The sequence below is a fragment of the Camelus bactrianus genome, chromosome 23 (assembly GCF_048773025.1).
Source record: "Camelus bactrianus isolate YW-2024 breed Bactrian camel chromosome 23, ASM4877302v1, whole genome shotgun sequence".
NCBI classification, from domain to species: Eukaryota; Metazoa; Chordata; class Mammalia; order Artiodactyla; family Camelidae; genus Camelus; species Camelus bactrianus.
In genome coordinates, this window is record NC_133561.1 from 31,389,510 (window position 1) to 31,412,138 (window position 22,629).

Here is a 22,629-nt window from a genome sequence, read left to right on the forward strand (position 1 = left end):
GGGGCGCCAGCGACTCTGCCGGCGGGGACCAGGGGTCAAGGGGCGCCCGGAGGCCGGAGCTCTAGGAGCGGGATCCGGGGGAGCCGGCTGTGCGCGGGCGGGAGCGCGGAGGGCCCCAGTTTGAAGAGGGCGGAGGTTAAGCTTAGGAGTGGGGAAAGTTGCTCTGAATTGGGGGGCGAGCAGTAATGGTCAGAACCCCAGTTTAGGGATGGAGGAATGGAAAGTGGAAGAGGGGCGGTAGGCAGGGCCACCCCGGAGCCCTAGGAGGCCACGGAACTGTAGTGGATTTGTGTGTGTGTGTGTGTGTGTGTGTTGTGCATGTGTGTTTGATTATGTATGTGAAATGTATTTACATCAATCATGAGGCAACTCTGAAGAAGTAAAGAACATCCTCTAAATGGGGTTGGGGTCGCTAAATGAAATACCTGATGGGTGCCAGGCAATTGCTAGAGATGTGGCTTGTGCTTATGGTAAAGAGGTTAGAGAAAGGATCCTTTTTTTGGTCCTGAGACAACATAATTCTCTCTAGGATGTGATAGAGGCCCTAAAGCACTTAAAATCTTGCAGGGTCTTTGACCTTTCCCAATTTCTTGCTTCCTCTTAAACTGCTGTTGGTGGGGAACTGGAAGGTTTGTTAACTCCTTCATCTGATTAGGAAACAACTTAGGTTGGATGGGAGAAGGGACTGGCATCCTATGTAGACAGATAACCTTGGGACAACATAGCAAAGAAGTCAGTGGGTTTCATTGAGTGAGTCTCCACCTAAAGTGTGTATTAAATTTAATTAAAATAAAAGATATCTCAGTCTAGATCCCACAGATTCATTGAGTAGGTCTAGTGGGTGGGTCCTCACAATCTAAACCCAAACCATTGGTAGGGATTCTGATACAACTAATTAGAAACACTAATTGAGATGCTGACAGCAAATTCGATCATGAGGCTCAGAATGCAATGAATTGTTAAAACTTTTCAGAGTTTGTGTGTTGGGCCCTATGTTTTTCCAGAGTTGTATGTTTAATATTCTGAATTTGCCTGAGACTCCAGAAATGGTGATATAAATAAAGAAGATTCTGAGTGATGCTATTCCATTCAGTTGGCCTGGATGTAAATAAAAAGGCTTTTATTTTACCTCAAGGGATAAATGGGAGGAGGTGGGGATGACTAGCTTTTCTGAAGTTGTGATTTTTGACATCTTATGCCCAGAGATACGCTGTTCTTAAAATGGGCCCATAGACTGATTTCTGTGAGGCTGTCGAAAAACAACTGGTGAGGAGGGCTGATGTTTTCAGAGATGATCCCAGAATGTGTACTTTCACCCTTTCTCTCAGCAGTGCTTTCCAGCGGCTTTCCCTGCTCACAAGTTTTTCTTATGGCTAGTCTAGAAAAGCCCTCTATTGCTGTAACTTTATAACAACTTGATTTTAGAATTACTACTGAAAAAAAAAATCAAGTAGATTCACCTCAGAGAGATGGAGGTTTTCAAGGCACCTTAGTTATCTCTTGTTTTTATTCTTTAAAAGCCAACTTGAGAAATACAAATGCACCTTTGTATTTTGCCTCATTGGCTTTTCTAGTTGAGTGCATCATGGACTAATCTTTGCGTATTTAACTCTCTTCACCGACTGGAGTCTCTGTCCCTCCAAAATAAAACCAAGGGAGGATATAGATGACAGTACTGGGAGCCATTTGATTTTGTTCCATAAAATGTGTTCCTTTCAGGAGAATTTTCTCTTTGAAGGTGAAAAGGAGCGTCAGGAAAAATGAGTGAGATGGCGTTTGCTATGTATACTTTGGGGTTGCCGTTTTCCCAGCGGTTTTGGTGATTGTGTTAGAAAGTAGAAATCACTCTTAAAAGACAACTAAGCTCTTTCTTGTTCTCTCCCTTTACAGACTATCTTTGCAAGGTCAAGTGCATTCAGAGTGTCTCAACTCTCTTTTCTGAATGTTGGTTTCTGATTAATAGGAATTTGGAATGTTAAGTGAAGGAACACTCGATTCTTAACCTAACAAACCTCTAGAAGGTTTTAATCATCTTATCAAAATGGGAGTGACTTCTAGGTTGGATGTAGTATGGTATTTGAGCAACTGATGATCATGGATTAATTTTAAATTTTTTTTAATTTCCCTTTTAACCACGAAAGAGGGGAAGGACCACCCACCCCACCAGGTTGCCTTCTTAATTCTGACAGTTTTGAATTCACTGGGGGCCGTGTAGAGAGTATGTAACATACATGATGTTTTATTTTATTATTTTTAAGTTTCTTTTAAAAATATTTTAATTTATTATGTATTTATTATCACATTATATTAGTTTTTTTTTTTTTTGGCAGAGGGGGAAGGTAATTAGGTTTATTTATCTTTAACGGAGGTACTGGAGATTGAACCCAGGACCTCGTGCATACTAAGCATGTGCTCTACCACTTGAGCTATACCCTCCCCTGACGTGATGTTTTAGAAATTGAAAAGTAGGTGGAATAGAACTGTAAAATGAGAGTAGCTTGGCCTATAAGGGAAAAACTGAATTATACGTGAAGTTTCCTTGATTCAGTTCCTCCTTTTCTTCCCAGATCATTGGCCTTCTTTTCACTTAACCATAGGGGATGAGAGAAATTTTCAGATGGTTTTCCTTTGCCAGAGGGTTCCAAAATAATGAGATAAAGCACTTCTGAAGACAGTCAGTATGGAGTATTACAAAGTAGCAGAGAGTAAAGTATTTTTTTGCTTTATGATCTAGTAGAGTTCCTGGCTTTTGCTGTGTGTCATAAACCTCTCAATTTTAAGAAATTGGAATGACTCAAATGTGTCTAGTTAGAATGCTCTGGGCTGTGCTCCGTTCCTCCATGCCTGCTTCCACTCTTATTAAGTGAGTGACCTTGGGCAAATCCCAACTGCACTGTGCCACAGTATCCTCACCTGGAAGTGGGGATTATAATAATGGTACTTGCCTCAAGGGTTGTTGGGAGTTAATATGTGTGCTTAGAACAGTGCCTGGTAAGGTGCTGGGTAAGTATTAGCTATTATTATTCAGTAAACATTTGAGTACTGCTTATGAGGGCCAACGAGGCGAATAAAACATTGGCCTTGGTCTTGGGTTAATGGAGATCAGTCTTCCCCTTCTATACTTCTCTCTTAAGAAAGAAAAAAAATTATAATTATCATCATTACCGTGCACCTGTTTGTTTATGTTGGATAAGGGATAAAAAAGATTAGGAAGACCTGAACTTGGCCCCCTGGGAAGGTGTAATGTAATCTCAACCATATACATATACAACACTTAAAGCAGAAAAATCGGAAAAAGCCAAGGTATGGCTAGATTGTAGGCATTTTATGTGAGTTACAATTCTTAGGTTTTTATAGCTTTCTTTGGCTTTGGTTCGCTAACAGCTTAGTTTCTCCAACATCCGTCACCCTCTTTTGGTCACACCTAGTATAAACTGGTTGCCCAAATTAAAAAAGGAGACAAAAAGCACTGGGGCACTTATTTGTTATTTATTTCTCTCTCGCTCTCTTTTTTTAAATGAAGTACCATCAGTTACAATGTGTCAGTTTCTGGTGTGCAGCACAATGTCCCAGTCATGCATATACATCCATATATTCATTGTCATATTTTTTTCATTAAAGGTTATTACAAGGTATTGAACATAGTTCTCTGTAGGGCACTTATTTAAAATAGACATTTCTCTTGGAGTCGTCAGACTGAAATTTGCATGGATAATACAATTCAAGTGGTAGAGTGACATCTGGGGAAGGGACAGAAAATTGGGAGAGAGGAGAATCTTTACCCACTGGTTTCTTATAATTGCCATCTTCTTGGGGCTGAGGGGCGGAGAGAAGTTGTGGGCTAAAACAGCCAGAGACTGGGATGGGTGTGCTTTCATGGGTTTGCCAGAATCTATTTAGAAGAGCTGCCTCAACATTTCAGCTTAGCAGAGATGGTGCTATAATTGCTCTTCATTTATTAGTTTTATTACCTTCGATGAGCAAAACCCCATTTCCCCAAGAATGTCTAAAACTTTCACTTTCTCTCAGTTTTCTTCCTGTCTGGAAGCAGCATATAATAGTGAAAAGCAAGTGCAAGCATTTGAATCAGACCTGAGCTCTTCAAGTTCAGCACCTTATTAACTGTGTAACTTGGGGCAAGTTACTTAACCTGTTAAAGTCTTGGTTTCTTTATATGTAAAATGGGAGGGATACAAAATGCCACATATTGGGTGAGCCAATCTATTTGAAATGTCCAGTATAGGCATATTCATAAAGACAGAAAGTAGATTAATGATTGCCAGGGGACAGGGAGAGAGGGAAATGAGAAATAACTGCTAACGAGTATGGGGTTTCTTTCTGGTGAATAAAAATGTTCTGGAATTAGACAGTTGTCATGGTTGTACAACTTTGTGAATATACTAGAAACCGATAAATTATAAATTTCAAAAGGATGGATTTTATGATATGTGAATTATATCTAAATAAAGAAATAGAATGGGAGTGCTAATGTCTTCCTCACAAAGTTGTTGTGACATTTAGAGATAGTGTACATTAAAGCACTTAGCACAGGCACATGGTTAGTACTAAACATATGTGGCATCTGAGTGTGTTTGTATGGATGTACTTAGTAAACATTAGATTAGGAACTTGAAACATGAGGGTTGGGGGAAGAATGGGAGGAGCAGAAAGATGGAATGAGGGACAACAATTTGGGCTGAAGCCAGATTTAGGCCCGGGTCTCTATGCTCCTAGTCCAAGTCAGCTTCTGTGACTCCCCCCTTGTTCTTTTCTGACCTGGCCATGGGAGTGCAAATGCACCCTGCCATGGAGATGATTTGTTACAAGTGAGTCATAACTCAGGCTCCGTAGCTTGCCATGGAACCATAATTCACTTCAGTGGGGAGACTTTATCTGATTGAATGAGTATAATGTGACACTGTTTACTCCAACCTCTTATTTCAGTTTCCAGTCCCTGACATTTAGGGGATCGAGCCCCTCTTCGCCGCTCTTGCAACCCCAAGCTCCCTGGGAGGAATTTTGGGAAGAAATGGCCTTCCCAAATACAATGGCCTTTCTACCCTTTCCCCTTTCTAAGCTTCCTTTCCTAGGATAATCTCTTTCCCACGGCACAGGGCAGCCCACCAATAAAAAGGCTGGATAATTCTGCCTGACCTTAAAAGAAGACATTATTACCTTTAAGATTATTATCATTTGCAATATGATTAGTTTAGTCCTAAAAGCCATTACTGGTTTCAGTATGGTTAGTTCTTCAGCCTTGCAAGTAGTATTTAAAGAAAGCATGGAGAGTGGATGTAGCTCAGTAGTTTAGCACATGTTTAGCATGTACAAGGTCCTGGGTTCAGTCCCCAGTACCTCCGCTAAAATATATATACAAATTAATTTTAAAAATGAAGAAAACATGGATTTAAATAAAGATCCATTCTGGTCTTTAGGTTTTGTTTTGCTCTGTCTACTTTCCCAGTATCTCCATTTATTTCTCTAGGCTTCTCTTTCTCACTAGGTTAAGGGAACAAAGAATCTTACTGCAGTAAATGCACTTCTCAGAAACAATCTTTCTGAAGATAAAATCTCAAGAAATATTGCTGAAGTAAAGAGCAGTATGAATTTCACCTTATCCCTGTTCCTCAATTCCTGTAGGCTCTGGACATACAGATCATGCTTTTATTTTTATTTTTTATTTGTGTGATTGTTATGTATATAGGGTGTCATCTTGCTTACTAACTCATGAACACTGTATCCCTTGCAATGCAAATGATAAACATTTGATAGATGACTGATTAGGCTGGAGCTGCATTCTATGCCAGTATCCCAAAGGATGATTTTCACGTCCCCAAGAATGAGTTGCGTGCAATACCAGAGCTTTACATGGTATGGGAAGAAAATCTTTAATATTATTCACTCAACAAATCTTTATTTGTGCCTTACTCTGTACTAGGTACAGGACACACAATGGGGAAGCACTGTCCAGCTCATTGATTTGTTAATTCTAAATCGATGTTATGAAGGAAAGAAGGATTAGTGTTTCATCATATCCCTCTGGAGGATTCTTCTACAAATTGATCACCTGCTTAACCATTAGTCTTTGAGGACACGGGGATAAGGCATATGAGAAGTTCTAAGATTAAATGGCATTGATAAAAACAGGAGTTGAGTTTCTTTACTATCTGGCAATACAGGAAAATTAGCCCCAACCTGTCTTGGATGGAGTGATTATCATTGTCTTGTTTGTGTGGTTCAAAAGCAGAGTGCGTTCACGAAGACCCCTTTCAGAGCATCTTTCATCTTCCTGTCTTTCTCAGAGGTTACTCACGGGGAAGCCGGTATGACGAGTATGAGGTATCTGAGAGGACGTGGGTTTTTTCCCTAACAGTTTTGAGACCTAAAGTGAATCTGCTCCTTACTTCTTGTAGGAAAATAGTTCACCTCTGGAGATGATAGGTTTTGCTTCCTACATGGTCCAGGGAATCTGAATGGTGTCGTTCATAACAAGAGTGTAGAGGGTGAGTCTGTATGAAAGATGCTGCTTTTTTTTCTTGATGCTCAGAGGCCTGCCTGGAGGCCCCTGTTAGATCTCTAGTCCGGGTATAGGCCACCCCATGCTTGAAAATTGATTCAGTTCTTTGTTAAATGGGGAGCCTGGTAAATTGGGGATCCTGGAACTTGACACTTGAACAGAGGAGAAGAGGTGTAGCAGTGGTTAAGACACGTGCCCCTTGCTTAAAGCTATAAATCAGCCTCTCTGAGAAAGTCTCCTCATATGTAATATTCCTCCCAAGTCCAAACCTAAATGCCCTGAAGGAAAGTTGGTCAGAGCATGGGGGACTCATCAGTGTCCCCTCTGGGCCTCTGATCAAAGTGCCCATCATGTGCAGTACCTTCCTCTGTCGCCTTTAGCAGGCAGTTTGAATGGTCTGGATGTATCCCCAGCTGGTGCCACGTGGCTGCAGGAGCCTTTTGACCCCAAGTCTTCGGAGTGGGCCTTTAAAGTGGCTTCCGCTCCCTGGGGCAGTGCTCTCCGGGCAGGAAGATGGGAAGCAGAACTTGAGGGTGGTTTTACTTTTCACTTGTCCAACTAATAATGCATCAAAACTAACCCAAAGAATAATGATATCTTATGTATTCATAAGAGCCTTTGATTATTAAAAAAAAAAACAACTCACACTTCTTTTTTAAAAATGCTTTTATCACTTTTATCACTCAGATGTAAAAAAGGTCTAACTTTAGCTTCATCAGATTAAGACTTTCGTGTGTTATTCATGCCAGGCAGACTTTGCCCTTTCTAGTCTATGTAAGTGGGAGAGAATTGCATTTCCCAGGGCTTTTTTGATCAAACCCAACTTTCCAGACCGAGGACCAAGGCAACTAGGTAATAAAGGTAATAAAAGCAACTAGGTGACAAGACTACTTTGAATAAAAGCTCTCTTTTTATTCAAATTAGAGGGACGGTGGCCAAGCCAATAGGGAGTGTACTTTTTAGGAATATTCTGTACAACATACTCTAGTTTTAACTTTTAATAGTAAGAGACATGTAGGTGCAAGAAGGAATGAGGAATGCGGGGGGAAACAGTGGGAGGAAAGTCATTCTTATTCTTTTGGCGAACAAGAACCCCGCTGGGGAAACCTAGCTCAGTCGCTCCTGAGTGAACCGTTGGCCTGCTCTGCTGGCTCTTGCTCCGCGGAGAGACAGGGAGGAGTTCTGTTGCAGCAACTTGGAAATGTGGTTTGTTGGTATGTGATAAAGAGGAGGCCTGTCCTGCAGAAGAGGTAGAGATGTGTTCCCGAGTGCTCAGTAATCCTTAGGGCACTGCAAGGCTGTGCGAGGTCAGGATTCTTCTGGTGGCTTCTTGTTCAGTGAACTGGATAGTGATAGGTAACCTCCATCAAAGTGTCCCATCCTGGAGCCGGTGTTTGTCTATACTGCTTAGTCTAAAGGATTGGAATCCTAAATCTGATCCTGAACTACTTACTTAGATTAGTGCCTTGGATTCCCCAGACTCTGAACTGGCATCAGTAAATCATCCCAGGGAGATTGAGAGAGAAGGTAGTGTGCAGGGCAGAAGTGGGGGCAGTGAAGACTTATTGTTAAAATTTCATTATTACTGTATTTGATACATTTTTTACCTGCTGGGGTTTTGTTGTTGTTGTTTTGAGGGGGAAGGTAATTTGGTTTATTTATGTATGTATGTGTGTATTTATTTAAATGGAGGTACTGGGGATTGAACCCAGGACACCTCATGCTTGCTGAGCATGCGCTCTATCACTGAGCTATACCCTCCCCAACTGCTCCCCACCCCCAACCACTGGGTTTTTTACAAGTAAAATTCTCCCTCTTAATCTCTTTCCTCTGAGATCCAGACCTGGATACATTTTGCTAGTAATCCTTTTGGCTTATTTTCTAAAATTATTTTGAAATAATTTCTAATTTATGTAAATGTTGCCAGAACAGTACAAAGAGCTCTCATACCCGCTTCATGCAGGTTCCCGAGGTGTTAAGATTTTATTGCATTTGCCCCATCACCCGATCTCTCTCTCTCTTTCTGGTATAATATATATAGTCTATTCTTTTTCTGAGCCTTTTGAAAGCAAGCTCTAAATAGGTTGTCTTATTTCCTCTAAACACTCTAGTGCCCGTTTCCCCCAAAACAAGGACATGCTTCTACTTACCAGCCTGCAATTCCCCAAATCAGGAAATAAACCCTCCAGTCCACAGACCCCATTTAACTTTTGCCAACTGTCCCAATAATGTCTTTTTCTTTTTGATCCAGGATCTTATCCAGGAACACATGTTGCATTTAGTTGTCATGTCTCTTCTGGCTCCCTTAATGTGGACAGTCCCTTGGCCTTTCCGTGGCATTTATATCTTTGACGGGTTTAAAGAGCAGGCTTTACATCCTGTTGGATGACCCTCAGCATGGATCTAGCTGTTTCCTTGGGACTAGACTCAGCCATGAGCTCTCAGCAGGACTAAGCACAGGAATGCCGTGGTGGGCATCGCATCAGGGGTACATGATGTCAGCCCACCCACCCTTGGAGATGTTAAGCTTCATCACTGGTCATGTTGGTGTCCTTTAGGTTTCTGTACCTTAACATCTCCAGTTTTCCTTTTGCAATTGATTAGTGTTTTGTGGAGAGGTGTTCTAAGATTTCACTGACTATCTTGTTCCTAAAGATGCCTCCCTCCACTAGGCCTAGCATCCACTGACCACAGGGGTGGCTTTTCTATCCACTATTCCTTAGTTGGTAATTGGGAAGGAAGAGCTTTCCTTTTCCTGTTGATTTATTATTTATGTATATCAGTGTGCACTCCTGATTTTTTTCAATGGATTATTTCTTATTATCATTTAAAATTTTTTTATGGTTAAATTATCAGTGAGTCCCCCTTTTGAGTGGGTTCCTTCATCCTTTTACCACATTGCCCCCATTGGATCATTCTTAATGGTTACTTGCTGTAAGATGCTGTCTTCCAAATGATGGAAACTAAGCCCTCAGTGAAGCATGGGGTTGGCTTTCTCTGAAGAACCGCTTCCATCTCTGCATCCCTTAAATTACAGCTTCAGCTGCCAGCTGCCTTTCTGTTCCCTCTGCAGCATGACCAGCCTCAGGGGCAGTTTCTCCCAGAAGGGCAACTTGTCAGCAGGCTGCTGAGTGTGGTCTCTTCATTTCACAGGTCTCCCAGGTGCACAAGCCTTGGGGGTGGAGTCAGAGGTTATGTCATCTTCCCAGGTGCCAGTACAATCTATTTCTTAGGAACTATTCAAGATCTGAACATGACCACCAGGTAGGATAACTTTAGTGACATTTCTGCCAGCTTGACTTTCAGCTTCCAATAAGACCTTTGGCTGCTTGAGTACATTTCAATCTCTGATCTCCAAAAACCATCCCATTCAACCAAAATACTTTGGATTGCTTGGTCCTGAAGATTCTGAAACCCAGACTACCTAAGCATATGTTTTCCTTAAATGGGGATGCTTCCTCTGTAAATTCAGACTCCTTTAAATTTAGCTGAAGGTCATAGAGCCTGTTTGGAAATGATAAATAAATGTTTCTTGGCACAATTATTTGTCTCACAGCTTCTGGGGTTTTTTTAGGTCAATACTTTGAAGCTTGTAGTAGAATTGATTGTAGTAGAAAGACTGTAATGTTCATTTCTCAACTTAGGATTTGTCCCCCTTTTCTCCACTCTTGGCACGTAGAGTTAGTAAGAAATAAAACATCACTGCATCCCTGTGGAAGTGCATATCTCTGTCACTGATTACTTTAGTGAATTATAAAATCCTTTGTATTTCAGTCACTTCAGAGAGGACTTCAAGTTCAATATTAAAGGTGAAATAAAAAATTTTACCGAAGGAGGGAAGTCCTTGGGTATCAGGAACAAGTATTGCAGTAGTAACTGTTGAGACCTGAGTCGATTCTGAAGCCCTGTCCACCTTATGAGTTGCAATAACATGATAAGGCAGAGCTAGAATTCCATTTCACCTACTCCCCCTAGTGCCTTCCCCACCTTGGCCGTGGACTACACCTTACCCTGGCCTTCACTCATATTATTGATTGGGATGAAAAACAGGCAACAAGGAGAATGTGTCGATGTATATCCATTACTCCAAACATAATTTTAATGAAGTATCTATCCTGATGGGTCACTAGAGACATCAAAAGGTCATTAGCATTCCTTCCCACCAGTTCTCCCTTTGTAGAATAGGCCCAACCTCAAACCCAAAGGGGCATTCAGATTGACTGATGGGAGGAACATTAAAAATTTCTCTGAAAAGCCCCTACTGTTTCTTTTAGAAAAGAGACCCTAGAGATCTTAGGTAGAATAACAACATTTTTTTAAAGTGTTCATTAGCTAGTGGTAATATTGTGAGTTTTTTCCCCCAGCCTTTATTCCTTATGGTTTTGTGCAGTTTTCATAGGGACTCTGTCAGCCTGCTTTTTTTTAAGTTGAGGTCTTATAATTACTAAGTTGTGCTTGGCCCCAGATTAGGGGGAAATGTGGTAGGGGATGTGGAGGAGGAAAATTTTCTCCTCTGTCCTCTTAGGGTCTCCATCTGGGCCTAAGTTTTCAGCTGACCTAAGACAGATTAACAGGAGAAAAGCATAAACATTTTCTTAAATTTTACATGTACATGGGAGTCCTCACAAGAGAATGAAGACCCAAAGAAACAGAGTTGAATGTTTATATACTGAACTGGACAAAGAGAAGTAAATTATGAAAACGAGACAAGACACAGGGGCTTGGAGTTCATGGTGGAAAAGTAACTGGGAAGATACCAGTTAGTTTAACAAGGCTTATTTGTACGGATTTTTTTGGCCTGGACTTTTAGTCTCTGGTGATAAGAATGTTGCTTTCCTTCTGTTATAGGGAGGGCATCTTCTCAATGGGAGTTTATCTCTTACTTTCAGGAAGAAAAAGGGGAGGTCAGAGTGCCCTTCTTATACCTGCTGTGTGTCTAGTGCCTTTAGCTCAAAATAATCCTTATGCCCAAGTGGCATTTTGGGGATGGCGTATTCTGCCACCCTGCAGGAACATTGTCTACCAGTAAGTATTCACCTGGCCCCCTGACACCTAAGAACAGCTCCTGCACTGCCCTGTGTTCTACCTTTTAACTGCTTAGATAAATGGAGAAACATGGGTCCTTTTTAATTTTGTTTTGCTTTTTAAGCTACTGCTTCCTTATCTATAAATGGGGATAATAATAGTTCATGCCTGGTAGAATTGTGAGCATTAAAAGAGATGAGGCAAATAAAGTGATAAATACTTTAAATAGTGATGAAGTCAGTAAATATTATTGTGGGGGACGAAAAATAGTTTGCCCTCTACCCTCTTAGGTTCTTTCTTGGCTGAGACACCCCTGTTTAAAAAGACAGATTAATGGGGGAAAAGCAAACAGAATTTGAATAACATGTATACCTACTGTACACATGGAAGACATCCAGGAGAAATGGAGTAACTCTGAAATGGCCCAAGCCACTACCTTAAACACCATCTCCAGCTAAAGACAAACAGTGTTGGGCTGGGGAGGGGGCAGTTAGTTATGGGCAGTTACCAGGAAAAGCATGGTAAACAGGGCTAAGGTTGTTAGGCAGTTTATAGTGGCTGCCATCTGTGTTGATAAGAGTGTCTAGAGATTGTAGAGTCCTCTTTTTCTTGGTACTGGAGGGAGACACCCTCACAAATGGAGATTTTTCCTTTTGAATATAAATATCTCTCACAAAAGTGTAACTTCTCAGTTTTCAGAGCTTCACCTGGGTCTGCTGTTTCTTAAAAAATAACCCACTCAAAACAATCACTGTGTCAAAAAGACATATTTGGAGGTGGTATACTTTATTCCCCTTCCTTTTCTAAAACAGATAAACACAATGGGTTGCTGCTTTAGCTGCTCTTCTGGCAGTTTGAAACCTTTGTCTAGAAGTAACCCTAATCAAGATCATCTGTATTTAAGAACCATGAAGGGAAAAAAAGTCTCAGCTTATGCTTAAGACGATTTGACTTTTCCTGCAGCCAGAGTTGGCAGGGTTAATGTGCTCCAGCTGAGGGCCATGCTGTTACCTTCTGGCCGCCCCATATGCAGCTGCTGTTGTATTAATTACAAAAGAAATCCTATTAACTCGAAAGTCCTTTAACTGTCAGTGACGCAGCTGCTCTAGCTCTGAAACAGGTTTTCTTCCTGCCTCCTACCGACAGTCTAGAGTTTTTAATCTCTTCCTTAGAGAACCTGCTAAAACAGCGCGGTAGGTCCTCGGAGTCCCTGGCTAGTTCAGTCAGCTTTTTGATCTGCAGCTATAGTCCTCCTGGGAGAGCTTGCATAATTAAATTCACATATAATTTTAAAATAAAAACAACCAGACCAACTGTCCATCCCCCCTCAATTACTTTCCTTTCAACAGTTAAAACCTGAAGGAATCCTGGAATTTTAGAACTGGAAGGGATGTGAAAGATGATCTAATCCAACTGCCTTAGTTCACAGATGAGAAATCCAAGGCTAGAAAAAAGCTAGTAGATTGCCAAAGTCACAGAGCCAGTCATGGTGAAGCCCGGGATGGGATCGGCTGCCCTCCTCTCTCGCACTCTGCCCGCTTCCTCGCTGCGTTCTTCTCTCACCCAACCATTTGTCGAGAAGAACAAGGAGTGAACCCATCTCATTTCAACTTCATTTCTCTCCATGCCCTTGTTCAAATCTTGTAGTCACATTGAAGAGCAACGACAAAGCTAAAGATTAGTGGGAGCAGCAAAGGGCTTGGATAACAATATACTGAAAAACAGATGGCTACATCCACATTGAAGACCTTTTCTCAGGCTGGTGGGTTGCACGCAGGACCCTAGCAGAGTGCATCAATTTTGGAAACAGAAATTAGGACTTATCTCTGCGTCAGCCCCCTCTCCCATTGCGCTAGCCTCCAGTTGCTTGACTCTAGCCGGTTTATTTGGAGTGACTGTTTTTGTCACTCCAGAGATGGGGGTGTGATAATTAGGCTCAGATGAATAATGGGGTGTGTCTGCTGTGGTTTTGGCTGATGCAGCATGGTTTACTGGCTTTCCTATATTGACCCTGTGTCTCAGAGATGTTGCGATCTCTCCCACTGGTCCTGAAAAATGGTTAGTTGGTTTTCATCCTCTATTACCTAATCTCCTAACAGCAGCAGTAGCAAAGCTCATTTAGGCTTATTGTTTTTTTTTTTTTTCCTGTACCAGCTTTTGTTATAGGAGTTATGAAGGTTGTGAGTATGAACTTACACTTAGACACCCATCTGAGATCTGAGGAGGAATCAGAAAAGAGGAAGATAGGAAGTGTAGATTAGAGTGAATCTAGCCAGACTTCTCACTGCTCAGGCTGAGGCTGTGGCTGGTGAATTCTGCAAGGAGAATGGGGAGGTCCTATTCTGTTGTCCACCTCTACTCTCCACGTGGAGATGAAGGAGCTGTTTAGGAATGACAGTTGCTCCTAAGCTGTTCATCATGGCACTGGACTTTTCTGTACTTAGTACTTAGTACAACCGCTTAGGGCTTTCTGTAGACAGTTTCTCACAGTCGGTGGATTCTTACACAAAGCAAACAGCCACTTAACATAAAGCACTCACTACGTGTTAGTCATTCTGTTGGGTGTTGAGGATACAGAGAGAAATATGATAGTTCTTCCTGCTTTTGGTAATTATAAATATGACTAGAAGAGACTGTGTAGGGGAGCAAAATTTGCCACCCTCAAAGTGTCCCTTTGGTATGAAGATTGTTTTAGGCTGGTTGTTTTAAAGAAACAAAAGGCTCAGGGAGAGCTTTTACCTTCTCCATCTTAACTGCCCAGAAGAATTTAGATAGGGGGTCTATCCTAGGAAGAGGGCAATCACCAGAACTAGCTCCAGTGTCACATAAACGAGGTGTGGTAGACAGGGGAGGAGCCTAGCAAGGCCTGTTTGATCAGAGTCCTCTCTGTGTCCCCTTTGTTTCTGGATGGCCCAGCAAACATTTGTTTACCAAACATTTACTCTTTTCATTCTTCCTGTGAATTGACTTCCTTTCTTTTGAGGACCCAGCCCCCTACTCCTGTCTCCTTAGTCCAGGATGATATATGTACCTCATTTTACCTGACTGTCTTTGGACTGTCTCATGTTCGCATCCCCCGTGTGTACGTAATTAAATTTTCTTTTCTTCTGTTAATCTGTCTCATGTCAATTTAATTCTTAGACCCAGCCAGAAGAAACTAAAAGGGTAGAGGAAGATTGTTTTGCCTCCCCGACAACTGTGATAAATGTGGTTTAGTTGTGAACACAGTATGAGGGGACTCTGGACTAGCCCATTGCTACTTGCACAAGCAATTGGCTATGTCCCTTTGCTTTTAGGTTGTAGGTCAAAAGTTAGACCAGTGGTCTGGTGTCTTGCTCTTGTGCTTAGTAAATACCTTGCACAGAACTGTGCACTCAGTTAACACTTTGCTTTTTCATCTCTTTCCAGGAGAATAGATTTCCTTGTTTCAGTGTCTGGTGTTGCTGACATCCATGCACAGGCTGGTGATGTACTTCTAGGCAGACTTGGAAGGAGGGGCTTACTGAAATGCGTGGAGGGGTCTGGGTGAAAGCCAACTTCTTTAAACCTTTTGCTGGTACCATTTGTGGAAGAGACGGGGGTTGGAGGATTTGAAATAGTTTGTGGCAGGATAGGTACAATCTGAAGCAGAACAAACTCTTAAATGTACCAGGCCTCTCTTGCTTCAGTTACATGAACAAGATAAACAGCTTATGAATGGTTTAATGCAGCTCATGATTAAGTGAATAAAGCAAATACTTTTTCAGTTGGTGCCGCCCCAAATTTCAATTAAGATGGACGCAGTTGGCTCAGAGACTGGCCTTCTTACAGCCTAAGAACCGCGTGTCTGTGCCTTTCTGAACAAACACACGGTTGCCTGAATCTTAGACACAGGCAAGCACTGGCACTGAACAAGTCAGGGAATGATTGGGTTCAGAATCTGAAAGCTCTAGCCAACTAATTTCCGGTTCCTTTTCCTAAACAGAGGTTCTCATACTTTAAGAAGCCTGTGTTTTCTCATGAGTACTGTTTGATCCGTTTGTGGAAGCTCGCAATTCAGATGAGTGCGGTGCCCTGAAAGGGTGTTTCTGAGATGGATCACATTTCTTCCTAGATTTGCCCGTATCTTATCCTAACAAGTTTCTTCCCCCTGTCTTACTTGGGGTCTTGTCTTCCACAAACTGAAAGAACGTGATTTGATTAGGAGATACTGATCTTAATTGAGCATCCAGTGTTTTGAGAAAACAGATGACTTGGCAGCTGGGATGCTGTCACCAGCTATCAGTGAGATGAACCAGAAAAGATTCTAGAGCTTATGCACCCTTGAATAACATTTTATTTCGATATATGTAGATTTAAAGATTAGCTCATATAGTTAGTTACAAAATATGTCATAAATGAGGGAAATAAGCTAAAACTGCATGTGGTAGAGACATTTAAAAGGGCCTCCATGTGTTCAAGTAGTAGGTCTTGGGTCATGAGGAAGGTTTTCGTTTTGACGTATCCAGTCCTTGGACTTTTCTGGCTTTGTCAATGTCATGATCTTGGATTGTGTCCTTGTAAACACCTTAGGCTGTCCCTCCACTGGGTGAAAAAGGAGAGGGGAGGGTAGATCAAGTCACTGCCACCTTTCTGGATAGAAACAGCTGTTCTGGGGATAAGCCAGAGAGGGGGTTCCTGTTTGATATTTGAGGAGATGTGTTCTGATTGGAATGTTTTTCTGACATCTCCTTTAACCAAGAGCTTCCTAGAAAAGGAATTCCTAGGAACCTAATATCCTAGTGGGATCTCTGTGTGGGTCTCTCTCTACCCCTCCTCACTCTTCTCTCTGCCCCCCTTTCTCCTCCTCCACCCTCCCCTTCCCCAACCAGGCCAGCTGAGCTGCATTTCCTTCCCACCCAAGGAAGAGAAGCACCTCCAGCAGATGGTGGACTGCCTCCCCTGCATCTTGATCCTCGGCCAGGACTGTAAGGTCAAGTGCCAGCTGCTGAACCTGCTGCTGGGGGCACAGGTACTTCCCACCACCAAGCTGGGCAGTGAGGAGAACTGTAAGCTTCGGCGCCTCCGCTTCACCCACGGGACTCAGACTCGGGTCAGCCTGGCGCTCCCCGGCCAGTATGAACTCGTGCACACGCTGGTTGCTCACCGGGGCAACTGGGAGACCATCCCTGAGGAGGACCTGGAGGTCCAAGAGGACAGTGAGGATGCCGCCCATGTTTTAGCGGAACTGGAGGTGACGATGCACCATGCTCTCTTACAGGTACCAGTCTCACGCTTACACAGTGGCACACATACATTCCAGCTTTCCTTGTACTGGAGCTTTCTCAGAAGGGAATTTGGCAATATGTACTCTGGACTCTGAGCGTCAGGAGTCAACGGAACATAACCTAGGAAGTTGAAAACCAGACAAGGCTGTAGCAGTGCCCATCCCTGCCTCTGCTCCCACGCTGCGAGGCCCTGGGCAATTTGCTTGTCTCCTTGCCTCCTTATCTCCTTTTTGAAAATTGAAGGAATGTGATAGTTGCACCTTGGCATGCTTTTACAGAATGATTATGATCAGGGTTAGAAATCCTTTTTTCATTTCTTAGCAGGAAGCTGTTGCTAGAATTGTCTCTTAGCCATTCCTTTCTAATAGGACCAATAAGATGATTAACGTTCTTGTCAGGGTTGAGAACAAATGAAGAATTTTGAATTTTTCCTTAGACCTGCTGTTGTTGACTAATTTGGACAGATCACGTCTCCTACTTTTTAAGGGATGTCAGAATGTGAGGACAGGTCTGGCTCAACATAAGGAGATATGGAGATCCCGTCATGTGAAAAATATCTTTGCTTCTCTCTTGAATTAAACTCCCAAGGAGGACACAGGGTCTCGTGACATCTCCTGAAAGATCATGTTGTCAATCTGTTGTTCAAATCTCCACTTCGGAAGGACTTGTCTGTTGTGCAGGGCTTCCTTTGCTACTGTATAGCTCGGGCTGGGCTATTTCATTAGGCCCAGGGGAGATCGGCAGAGATGTGACTGTGTGAGGGTCCAGCTGGTAGGAACAAAAGAATGCAGACCTGCTCAGAACAGAGAGTCCACCGCCTTGGTCAGCTGTGCCAGGAAGGTAGGGCTAGTTTGGCGGGACTAGGAGAATGGTTTCTTCTTCTCCCCACCTGCCCCTGTTCTAGAAGGCTTGATCTCTCAGTCAGTGAATGAGTCCTTTGGTTGTGGCCACAGCCTGTGATACTGTAGAAGTAGAAACTGTCATCTCATTTCCTTCCAAAGTCCAGATTTCTTTTATCCCAGTAAATGCTAGATGGGGCTGTGCAAACAAGCCAGCGTTTTCTCTCAGCTCAGTTTCAGTGTTGGCTTTTTTCTGTTTTCAGACTGAGAGCTCACACTTCTTAGCTCCAGGACGCTGTGAGAGCCCCCGCGTAACTGACAGTGGCTCTGACAGTGGTCCTTGTTTATTGACTGAGGCTGCTCTGTTGACCCACAAACTTCCTCACAGTTCATAAGTATTTGATCCATACACAGTATCTCTAGAGTATTCAGCCCTGGTCTAGTCCTTTCAGTTTCCAATAACTTAGTGGTTTTCAAATTTTTTTAGATTTTAATTCACTCTAAGAAATAATGTATCAGGACCCTGTACTTAACATACGTGTATACGTTTGGAATAAAGGTTCATGAAACAATACTTTTACTTCTTGCAAAACACACTATTTCTTTCTCTATTCTACTTGACATCCTTTTTTTTTTGTATTTTGTATTTTTTTAATTGAAGTATAGTTGATTGACAATGTGTGTTAGTTTCAGGTGTACAGCAAAGTGATTTGGTTATACATATATATAAACTTATTCTTTTTCAAATTCTTTTCTGTTATAGGTTATTACAAGATACTGTATATAGTTCCCTGTGCTATGTAGTAGGCCTTTGTTGATTACCTATTTTATATACAATAGTGTGCATATGTTAATCCCAAGCTCCTAATTTATCCCTCCCCTCCTTTCCCCTTTGGTAACCATACATTTGTTTTCTATGTCTGTGGGTCTATTTCTATTTTGTAAATAAGTTCATTTGTATCATTTTTTTAGATTCCACGTAAAACCACTATCAGATGATATTTATCCTTCTCTGTCTGTTTGACTTAGAGTGATAATTTCTAGGTCCATCCATGTTGCTGCAAATGGCATTATTTCATTCCTTTTTTATGGCTGAGTAATATTCCATCGTGTGTGTGTGTGTGTGTGTGTGTGTGTGTGTGTGTGTGTGTTTATATCGTCTTTATCCAGTCATCTGTCGATGGACATTTAGGTTGCTTCCTTGTCTTGGCTGTTGTAAAAAGTGCTGCTAAGAACACTGGGGTGCATGTATCTTTTCAAATTAGAGTTTTCATCTTTTCCAGATATATGCCCTGGAGTGGGATTGCTGGATCATATGATAACTCTATTTTGAGTTTTTTAAGAAACCTCTATACTGTTCTCCATAGTAGCTGCACCAGTTTACATTCCCACCAACAGTGTTGGAGGGTTCCCTTTTCTCCACACCCTCTAAGCATTTGTTATTTGTAGACTTTTTGATGATGGCCATTCTGACCAGTGTGAGGTGATACCTCATTATAGTTTTAATTTGCACTTCTCTAATAGTTAGCAATGCTGAGCATCTTTTCATGTGCCTGTTGGCCATCTGTATGTCTTCTTTGGAGAAATGTCTATTTAGATCTTTTGCCCATTTTTTGATTGGATTTTCTTTTTGATATTGCACTGTGACTTCATTTAAAAAAAAATAATGGTAGCAACCCACTAGATTGATGATCTGACCTGATACATTGTGACCTACAGCCTAGAAGACACTGTTAAATAGCTGAGATGACTACTATTGGTTGGGTGGTGATCTTTCCTGTTCTTGCTTTTTAAAAACAGTCTCGGAATGTGAACAAAGCCATTTGCAGGACAGGCAAACTGATTGATCTCTCTGTGTCTCTTCATTTTATTGGTTTTAATTATTTTTTAATTATCATTATTAGTGGGGGAGGTCATTAGGTCTATTTATTTATTAGTAGTTTTTGGTTTTCTTTTTTTTTTAATGGAAGTACTGGAAATTGAACCCAGAACCTTGTGCATGCTGACCATTAATGATTTGAATTTGGTTTCAATTTGTAATTCTCACTTACTTTTGTCCCATGGATTGAGGAGATAAAAGAAAGTCACGGAAAAAAGAGAGCCATTCCCCAAGTGCATCCCTGCGCACCTACCTTACTGCTGAGAGTTCCCTGTGCTGCTCCTGATAGATGTAGTAAGCACTCAAAATGGTAACGGTTAAGGAGGCTACTTGGCTGGGAAGTTGAGATACTAAATCAGCTTTCTCTCTCTCTTTTTTTTTTTAATTTTATTTTATTGAGTTATAGTCAGTTTACAATGTTGTGTCAATTTCCAGTGTAGAGCACAATTTTTCAGTTATACGTGGACATACATATATTCATTGTCACATATTTTTTCTCTGTGAGCTACCATAAAATCTTGAATATAATTCCCTGTGCTACACAGTATAAACTTGTTTATCTATTCTATATATGCCTGTCAGTATCTACAAATTTCGAACTCTCACTCTGTCCCTTCCCACCCTCCTCCCCACTGGCAACCACAAGTTTGTATTCTATGTCTGTGAGTCTGTTTCTGTTTTCTATTTATGTTCATTTGTCTTTTTCTTTTCTTTTTTTTTTAGATTCCACGTATAAGCGATCTCATCTGTAAATCAGCTTTCTCCTTACACAGTTGAAATATATATTCTCTTTCTTGAGAAATAATCTTTTCTTTTTGGGGGGAATCCTCTAGCTTCTCGTGTTCTGTTTCATGTGGTTTGTGAGGCTTCCTTAGCCAGTGTTTCTCTGGATCTACCTTCTACTCCAATGGTTTTGATGTGGAAACAGCAACGGACCCCAGCAGTTCTAAGTCTAGAAGCCACTGATGTTGAGCCTCAGAGGGGCCTTGGCAGCCTTTGTGGAGCTCAGGCCCTGCTCTGTCGCCATAGTCAGGCTCCTGTCTCCATTAAACACATCACAGATGCTCAGCTTACTGCCGGGAGCATTTCCTAGCTACTCTGAAGATTTTTCGTGCCAGTGCGAAAGATTTTTTTTTTTAGCTCTAGTTATATTTAGGACCAGTGAGTTAGCTCTATACAGACCTTCCATTTGGTTTGTAAAGTGGGTGGTACAGAAAGGAAACCAAGACTGAATTAGGGGAAATGAGGTGTTCATTTGTAACTGTCAAATTATTAAAGCAGAATTTCCTCCTACACTCTTATACAATGGTCATTCTTCTAATATGTTACTTTGAAGTCCTCATAAATTAGCCATTTTCAGTTTGTTCCAGAAAAGGCCAACTCACATGGACCCACGGTGCTTGGTACTCCCAGCTTTTTAGTTCTCAGTCCCCTGAGATTCTCAGTTCATAATTCAGCAATAGAGAACACTGTCAAGCCATTAGTTTCTGCACCCTCATTTAGTGTTAAAACATTGTCATTTTCCAATTGGCGAAACATTTCACCATTCACCATCTTCTCTAGTTCTGTCTCCATGCCCATACTTCCTCTTCCACAACTTCATCCCCTTTCTGATACATACACCACCTCCTTTTCTTTTTTTCCCTTTTTCAGGTCCAGTGGAACACAGTTGTCTGCCTTAGAGTTGCCTCAATCTGATGTGTGTGGTGCATATGTGAATGAGTGTGTATGTTTTTTTCCTATGAACACCTATAAGAAAAGGAATAAAAAGAAGCAGAGAAGGTTATATTTCCTCAGCTTGGGGTGGGATTCCTGCAGCCTCACAGTGGCGTTTCATTTTCTTTGGTAGTTACATAGCTCTCTGTAGCTCTGAGTTTTCTGCTTTTATCAATAGCCTGTTTATCCCCCACCTCTCCCCCACAGGTGTTTTCCAGCTCTTTGGACAAACGGACATGTCACCTGGCTGCCAGACTGCCACACACTGTCATGGTTACTGGCTCATGGTGATGTCTGGCAGGGTATATTTCAGAGAATTAAGGTAGACTAATGTTTCCAGGCAAGGTCTAGTGACTTTGCAAATAAACTTAGTTTTTACTATTTTTAGCTTTAACCAGTTGTGTGTAGTAAAAACTTCTCTTAATAACCCTTATTCAGTAGCCATCAATGGAAATAATCTATTTTTAATTTCACATGGACATTGATATTATTAATTTCTCAGCAGTTAATATTTTTACAATCCAAAATCATTATAAAATATCTTACTATAAATGACACATGTATGCAAATTTTTAACCCCCAAATTAACTAAACATTGTTTGTCGGTAGAAAACTAGCTTCTCTCAATTTTTGTCTAGTTTTTGGTATTAATTTGGCACCTTATGAGACTAAACATGTTATGTATTGTTTACTTTTAGTTAGATACCATGTCTTCTCTTGAACGTATCTACATTGAAAGCTAGTAGTTGATGGGTAAAAGAAAGAAAGCAGCGTGGGTGATGGTCCTCAGGGTAAGAAGATACTTTTGGGAGGAGAGGGTATGTGGAATTAGGTCAAGATGGCCATGCCAAGGGAAGAGAAACAAAGTTGGGGTAATATGTATAGAACAGAGAAATAAAGAATGATATTCTAGAATTACAATTAAAATAAACCATGATTTTATAGGGCAAAAAGAAAGGGGAACTAAAGTGATATGTTAAAAAAAGGGTATGGGAAGTTCAGGCAAATGCAGTCATCCTTTGCTCTTTGCCTTCAGCACCTCTCTTGCCTTTCTTCTAACACACTAACATACACAATGAATTACAACCAATACGTTCCTCTTTTTCCAGGAAACATGGTAATATGTATGATAGGCTAATTTACCTAATTAAGGATGTGTGTAGTTTAGCGGCAAGATTCTTTTTAAAATCTCTGAGTTCACTGTGATAGTCTTGATACCTCCTAAAAAGAACAGCTGGAAGTTCACAGCTACTGATACACTTTTGGCCTTTCAAGTTTAGCTCTTTGGAAGAAAATCTGGCAGACACCATGGTCTTAATCTTCCTCTTTGGTCCTCTCCCTTTTTTAGAATCCTGTCTACCTTGTTCCTGAACCAAATGCATCTCTCTGTTTTGTTTGTGTTTCCCT

The 22,629-nt window shown here is 41.4% G+C and overlaps 1 protein-coding gene across 5 annotated transcripts in view; it reads left to right on the top strand.

Annotated features, from left to right (window-relative positions):
• DSTYK (dual serine/threonine and tyrosine protein kinase) overlaps positions 1-22,629 on the top strand; it is a 48,133-nt gene that overhangs the window by 610 nt on the left and 24,894 nt on the right. For 4 of the 5 annotated variants that reach the window (XR_012501895.1, XR_012501896.1, XM_074351978.1 and 1 more), the window contains exon 2: positions 16,393-16,781. The exons of the other annotated variant lie outside the window; for it this stretch is intronic. Coding sequence is in view for 2 of the 4 variants with exons in the window: in XM_074351978.1 (XP_074208079.1) it covers positions 16,393-16,781 (389 nt within the window). In the remaining 2 variants the exon portion in view is untranslated. The remainder of the gene's footprint in view (positions 1-16,392; positions 16,782-22,629) is intronic. 5 annotated transcript variants of the gene reach the window in all.